Raw genomic sequence first — 7,941 nt, forward strand, 5'->3', positions numbered from 1 at the left:
AGAAAAGAGGTCCACGACTGCATAAATGCAGTCGGCCAGCAAACAGGTGCCCATGACTAATCAAATCTAGTCGGCCAGCAGCCCAGTAGCCCACGACTGATCAACATGGAGTCGGCCAGCACTGGGGTGCTCCTGGCATCACCTAGCAGCCCTCCCAAGCCTCAGAAAAAATGGGAAAATAGGGGAAAAATACGGAGAGTGGGGAAAAATGGGAAAACACCTCATAAGGGCGGGCACACCCACAACAAAGGCCCTGGTGTATAAAACTAGACAGGAGATGACTTCTAACACTTGTCTCATATTTTCGCTTGCATTCCGACATGAACTCCGAGGTTGGACGAGTGCCGTGATGTACCTCCTCTGAAAAACGCAGCCACCAAAACAGCCCAAGAGCTGCTCTCTGCACTTGTAGGGAGGGTGGGCGGGATAGAAAGAGAGTGGAGAGGAGAAACAAAACGTAGAAAATGCAGATCTGCCCCTCTAGAGAAGAAAACGCAGCTATGAACCACTATGGCAGCCACTAAGTTTGCATGAAAATGCAGAAAATCAACACCAATCAGCGATTCCAAGTCTAGACGTCTCTGGGCTCTGATACCATGTCAAAGGCAACGGAAAGATGTAGACGAATGACAAAAACGTTGAAGCTCCAAGAGAGAGATGAGAAAAAACAGCAAAACACTGATGCACTAATCCGCAAGAAAGACTGGATACAACCACAGGCAGAGGGCTGAAGGTGCTCACCAAAGTGATCAAGAATGATAAAAAGTAAGGAAGAGGGCAGCATATATATACACTCCTATATGAGCTGGCTGACTGCCTCCTAGGCTCCTACACGACCTGAAAATAGGTAAAATATCCATAAAAAGGGTGGGCAATCCACATCAAAGGCCCATGAAATAGGGAAAATATGGGGGAAAATATGGGGAATGCCAGAGCATGGAAATGTTCCCCTTAGACACCAGAAAAGCCACCAACAGGAGATGGTATATGCTAACACAGACACCTATACTTCTACATTTTGGGTTTGTACTTAGGGTACTTGTGGTTGTACATATCTTATCACTTCATTGTAGTATATCCACACTTCGGAGCTCTCTATTGCTCCCTACTCTGTGTTCTTACTGTTTTCCATGTATTTCTACTAAACATTAGAGTTTCTCAAAACCCAACAACCCCGTGATCTTTCGGACGTAGTTCATCTAACTACAACCCTCGAAATGCAAGAGAGTTCCAAGTCTAGCAGTAAAAGGACACAGAGATTCCTAAAGATTGAGTTGTTCACACCATGGACGATAGCAAGATTTCCTGTGGGGGAGAGTCACAGACACGAATCTCTCCTCAGGAGGAGTTTCAAGTGTGACTCCCACCGAGCACATCACGAAGAATTGTCTCAGGACCTTGGAGGAGCCATCCGAGAAGGAGGCTTCTTCAGAATCGGAGGAGCCCACGCAATGTAAACTGAGAAGAGTCCTCCTCTACTAGCCTTGAAAATGAAGCAATTGCCACCGTGAAGATCCTTTGGTTTTGAAGAAGCCTCCTCCTGGGACTAGTATCCTCAGTGTTGAATGTCATGGCACCAGATTAACGTGTGCACGTGACATGAATGTTATGGGACACCACAGGAGGGCAGATCATCGGATTCGTTTTCACCCTAGGAGGATGTGCTAGTGGGTGTGTCGTCACAATTGCATAGATTTCTTGGAGACTATACCCGCCAATGGCCACAGTTTTCACTTTGGTATATTAGCGGATATATTACTTGGAGTATGTACCACATGATGGTGATCTAGATACACAAGTGCTAAGCAATAATACTGGATACAAATTCAGTGCAAATCTTTTAAGGAGTTTGGTTCGTGGTTTTGCATTCTTCCTTAAGGTGCATTGACGTTGGCGCAAGCAAGCATTGTGATCTATCTAAGCCGATGTATTAGTGGCTACTGGCTGGAGTGTGGATAATGGAGTTTTTCTAGGCCTCTCTCCAATGTTCTTCCCATGGACTACCAGAGAATACTTAGAGGTCTGCAGCATTTTTCTTCCTTCGGGGTGCACTGGTGTTGGTGCAAGCAGGTATTTTGATCCATCTAAGCCAACACATTAGTGGTTGTAGTGTGGATAGTGTAGTTTTTCTAGGCCTCTCTCTGTAGTGTTCTTCCCATGGACTACTGGAGGATACTCAATGGTCTGCATAGACGGAAGGTGCTAGATCAAGCAAAGGTTGGTCATCCGCATGTTTCTTTGCAACAAGTCTTTGTGTTAAGTGGTGAGGATGGAATGTGAGCCTTCGCACTCAACGCAAAGTGGCCTCGCACTGTTCGGAATCTTGGGTATCTTGGATGAGCTTTGCTTGGATCTTTTCCTTATATGGAAGGGCACTCTAAGAACAGCTGCAATGCAAGCGGGGGAGAATGTGGCACACCTCACCTGTGGTACACAGAGGATAGCATATATAGGCCCATGGGCAAGTGCGCGGGTGCCATGTGGCAATGATGACACGTGGCAAGGCCGACAATAGCATTGGTGCATATATATGCGTGGGTAGCCAAATCGTCATGATCATTTGCTTTCCTCAACGTTGGGCTTCACACAGCGTTTCTTAGTGGGCGAAGTGCTAGTCAAGAGTGTACAATAGGTCACAAGGTTACAATTGACATTTTCACTCGGCCATATCCATTGTACTAGAGATTCAATTGTATTACTTCTTTCTTGTACATAATACAAATAGTAGTTTAGGACTCGTGTGTGTGGTGTGTGATTCCGCTGCACTCTTCTTTCGATCTCTGAAAACCCTCGCACATAGGCACAAGTGTTCTATAGAAATAGCACCGAAAAAAAAATACACATAGCATACAAAAGAGTCCTAAACTGTTGTTTGTATTATGTACAAGAAAGAAGTGTTACAACTGTACTTCAAGTACAAGTGACCACTATATATGAAGGTGTTAGTACAACCACTATAGAACATCATTGGCCATCCTTACACTAGAGAAACACTTTGTAGGCCCCAATCGCTGGAGAGATGCAAATGATAATGATGATTTTCCACTATGCGTATATATATGCACCCTAGGTGCTGATTAGCCATTAGAAACTGATGTCACCTTGTTTTAATTGTCCATGACCTGCATTTAATGATGTCGACGCCCTATGGTTCAGTTGCCTACTCAGACTACCGTACACTACTACGCACACTTCCCAATGCCTGCGCACATTGCCTAATGCTGCGTGTCCACCACCTGGCACTACTAAAAGAGAGGTGTGTCACACTTTAGCAAGATCTACATTAAGTTTCAAGTTCATCATTGTAAATATAGCATGTTTTGCAATATACAGTAGATTAGGTCTCTCTCTCCTTCTCTATTGTGTCTTGCTCAATTCTAAAGTTTTTCGCTACATCACTCATGTGACAATGGTATCCCAGCATCTAGGTCAATCCTAGGTAGAGTATGTGTATGCAACCAAATTAATGTTTTGTTTTTGCATATGCAGCCATAGTAGGGTTTGCATTTTTGCATCTGCAATCAATTTTGTGCATTTCTACAAATTAGGGTTTGCATTTTTGCATCTGCCAATTAGCTTTCTGCACTTTTACAAATAGGTGTGGCATGTAGCATTAGTTTGCATGTAGTTACGTCTCAAGGTAGCCATGATCTTCTTCCACATACTTCCGACCAGATCCGACACCGATGGAAAGCCTTAAGGCATCTTCGAGAATGAAAGATCCCCAAGAGTAGTATTGTTACGAAGGTAAAGAATGCCTAGCTCAATACGAAAGGAAATTAGCCATTGACCAGAATGAAGAGTTGACAGCTTGGTACAAACGACAACTACAAGAATATTCAACAAGGCTTCGAGAAGAGCAACGAAACGCTCAGACCACAAAGATGGTGACAAATAGTGTGATGAAACAAGTAATTGCAATGAGGTAAGCATTGGGCAAATCACAAACCACCAAGTGCAACGGATTTCTCAACACCTCACCCAGCAACGCAAGAAACCAGAGTTCTAAGTTCAGAAAGAGGATGAATTATACCAACTCTTCCTAGGGTCGAACTGCAAAGAGGCTTGGAAGAAACTCTGAGAACATCGCCCCCCATATCTATCACCTACCCGCACACATGGCACTCCTATCCACGCTCCCTTTATCACATCCCCCATCAACCACCTCTGCCCTCCCACCTCCAAATCCCCACCCTACCACCTCTAGCTTCTTCACAAAAGGTATGGTCCTCAAGGCCATCAATAGACTCCATAATGGGCGGGCCAAAGATCACGAGGGACTCCCTTCCGAGTACATTTGACATGCCAATGATACCATGATGCCCCTACTACCTTACATGTTCAATAGAGCCCTTTGTGAGGAACTCTATGGATCGGTGCTAGAGGCGGAGCTCAGTTTCATTTGAAGAGAGACAGGGATGCAGAGTCTCAAGACAAGCAAGCTTTTGGAGGAGCTACTCTATCCTTGACCACATCTTCACCCTCGGTGCCATCATCGAGGAGGGTAGAGCACAACATCAAAGGATTTGCGGTTGGTTTGTGGATTTCTGCAAAACTTTTGATATTGTACCCTGAGCCCGCCTCCTACATCGTCTATAGGAGATAGGAGTCCCATCTAACATGGTTTGGAGTACCATCGCCCTCTATGAGTCCATCACCGAATGAGTGAAAGCCCCAGGAGGTAGGTCGCAAGAGATATACAGCACTATTGGGGTGAAACAAGGCTACCCTCTAACACCCACTCTTTTTTGGCCTCTACATTGATGAGATCTTGGGCTTCATTGACAAATTAGACAAGGCTGGTTCCACACTGGCAAGCATATTGATCCCCCTACTACTCTATGTAGATGACATCATCCTCGTTTCAGATTCAGCAGAGGGGCTTTAGAGACATTTGCATGCCTTACATGATTTTTGCACTCGGCGAGACCTCCCTGTTAACCTTGGTAAAACCAAGGTAATGGTCTTCAATACCTCCTGCCCCTTCACATCCACATTGAGCTTCACATATAGAGGGGATCCTATGGAGATTGTCTCATCCTATGTCTACCTTGGTGTCACTTTTAATGGCCCACGCTTCATCATGGTTCCCACAGCACATGCCAGAGTGACACGGGGATATGAAACCTTAAGCTTACTAGAGCAACAGTGCTTCTAGGCACATTTTTTAGGAGCCCAAGACAAAGGATTGGCTTTTTGACACCCCTCATCACACCAGTCTTAATGTATGGAATGAGATATGCTAGTACATTATTGTATCATTTTGGTCTCATAGGCCCATTGGGTTTTTAGTAGATACTCTCTCTCTCTCTCTCTCTCTCTCTCTCTCTCTCTCTCTCTCCATGTACCGGTGGCCGACACCTCGTGGAAAGAGTACTACCTCTCTACAACCTCAACAATCTCTTGGTGGTGACACAACTCTAGCAAGAAAAATAATATCACAAAAGACCACAAGGGTCCATAAGACCAAGGTCATAAAAATCAAGGAGTATAAACTATCATCCTACACATGCAACCACCTAGAGACGAACCACATGTGTGAGACTCCTACAAACTTCCACACAACTTACTGACATGATCCAAATGCATGACCTACTACTATGTTGCACCCACCAGCATGCGCAACAAGCTGGAAATCATCCAAATTGTAGACGATATTGTATGGATGGGTTTAACAAAGGTTGTACTTGCTCAATCCCCAAGAGCTGTTACAATTGAACAAAAACATTAGCACCATCTACGAGACCCAAAAAAACAGCTTTGCATTGTATGTCCATATCTTTAAGGAGCCTTTTGATATCAGTCTCTTCTCCTATGGTTTTCCACCATCTTTAAATCTCTTCCCTAAAATTTCTTTTACCATGCACCAGCCGCCACTCTTGGTCCTTCACATTGACCAGCTTGGGCAGGGCGATCGCAAGCACCATTGCATGCAAGGGTAGGGTCACAAAGCCAAGCAACTCAAAACACACAAAGCAAACACCTCACTTAACCAGGACGGCAAGGTGAGAGTTGTATCACCTATGTCATAAAAACATGAAGACTCTTGCTTGGGCTATAAATGCCATTACTCGATCAAAACAATGTGGTCCCATTTCAGAAAATACAATGTCACACCATGAGTTCAAAAATCTATACATGGACAAAACTACCCATCAAAATAAATGGCATGGTATGTATGTCCTTGTGCACCCGTTGTACATGATCCCATAGGTACCAAAATTGACCCAGTCCTCCATACGATATCTTAAATTCTTGTGGATTTGAAGTGATTTAGTTATAATGAATCGGCCAAGAGCACATGATGAATTATGCGTGCTGGGATAAGATGCAAAAAGTAACATTTCATAGGTCAAACTTCTAAGAGGTCATACATTATTAAGTAAATAAAGTGTGAGTTGCACTCACATGGTCCACACCATTTTGCAGTGAAGTAAGCTACAGCATATCCATGGTTCTCTATAGTAAGACAAATAAGAAAACGTGTGTAAATCAACAAAACTTCAATGATTAGTAATTACAAATATGAAAGATGATCACATATACACATATGCATGTGTTATATAAGTCAGTGTGTTTGTGTATACGTGTATGTATGTATGCATGTGTGTATATTATTACGTATGTAAGTGTGCGATATATGATGTATGGATGTGTGCATTTATATGTATGTTTATGTATGTATGTATGTATGGATGTAAACAATGATGTGTATGTTATGAACAATGTATATATACGTAGATGAATCCAAGAACATGCCCAAATTCACCTTTTAGGAACACACATGTTACATACTCGTGGTAGTCAACCCACAAGACTATATAACTATCAACTCCATTATGTATAGTATGGACTAGATACTACGAACACGCACACACATAAGAGCATATATTCACACAAAGTCCTTCGTATTGAGTTTCTGTCAAACCTCCGGAGATGCAAGGCAGACTCAGCCATAATGAAGCCAGCACTAAGGGAAGTAGCAAATAGAAAGAATTAGTACAGCAAATGAACAATGTATGTCTATGGGTATATTTATATGTCTATCTTGATGTGTGTATTCATTCGCTTATCTTGATGTATGTATGCGGATACGCTTGTGTATATGAATGTCCATGTATGTATTTATGCATGTAAGTGTGTATGTGTATGCATATGGATGTATGCATGTATGATTGTGTATATGAATGTCCATGTATGTATTTATGCATGTAAATGTCTATGTGTATGTATAGGTATGTATGTATGTATGTATGTGTATGTGGGTCTACTTGAATGTCTATATGCATGTATGTAATAATGCGTGATGTAAATTTGAAAGCTCACCTTGCGCCAAATTCAGAGCACTTAAGTACTCTGTGTCGCTCTTGACTGCAATAACGCGTGATGAAGTACCCCCACCTATATGAATCTTTTTGTTGGAAAAAAATGTTTTGACAGTAAACAAAAAATTAATTCTTGTGAAAGATGCACTGACCAGGAGGGGAGGAGAAGGGTCTGATCGAGAGGCGAGATGATGGTGGCCATTGAGGGGAAGCTGCTGGTGTTGTTGTGGGCCACCTTGGTAAAGTCCCACAAGGGCGAGCTGGTCCTGCTCCAAGTACGCCTAGGGCTCGACAACACAATCTCGCCCTCAGCATCCTCATTGTAAGTTTCGTTAGAGAAAATGAATGTATATATACAAATATATAGATGTATATATATATATATATATATACGTGTATATATATATAATACATATACGTGTATATATATATATATATATATTAGTACTCAACCCGTGTGTATGTAAAAGACATTAAGAAAAGAATGGAAGCCGGAATACAAAGGGTCAATCGAAGAGATTTTTTCATCTTATTTTTTAAAAATCTAAGATTGCTCTTTTCTCTCTTCTCCTTGTGCCTTGGTTGTCCATGGTTAATATGTAATAGATATATATAT

At 42.5% G+C, this 7,941-nt stretch overlaps 1 protein-coding gene across 3 annotated transcripts in view; it reads right to left on the reverse strand.

The window, feature by feature from the left end:
• LOC147607909 (thioredoxin-2-like) overlaps positions 1–7,677 on the reverse strand; it is a 42,596-nt gene extending 34,919 nt beyond the window's left edge. For 2 of the 3 annotated variants that reach the window (XM_086790031.1, XM_086790029.1), the window contains exons 1-3: positions 7,478–7,677; positions 7,327–7,401; positions 6,409–6,459 (exon numbers count right to left, since the gene is read on the reverse strand). In XM_086790031.1, the coding sequence (XP_086646157.1) occupies positions 6,409–6,459; positions 7,327–7,401; positions 7,478–7,646 (295 nt within the window). In that variant the 5' untranslated portion in view covers positions 7,647–7,677. The remainder of the gene's footprint in view (positions 1–6,408; positions 6,460–7,326; positions 7,402–7,477) is intronic. The other variant, XM_086790030.1, reaches the window with a different exon arrangement.
• Positions 7,678–7,941: the final 264 nt, after the last annotated feature.

Source organism: Cibotium barometz, chromosome 54, assembly GCF_041138505.1.
Source record: "Cibotium barometz isolate CiBa-2024 chromosome 54, ASM4113850v1, whole genome shotgun sequence".
Classification (NCBI taxonomy): Eukaryota; Viridiplantae; Streptophyta; class Polypodiopsida; order Cyatheales; family Cibotiaceae; genus Cibotium; species Cibotium barometz.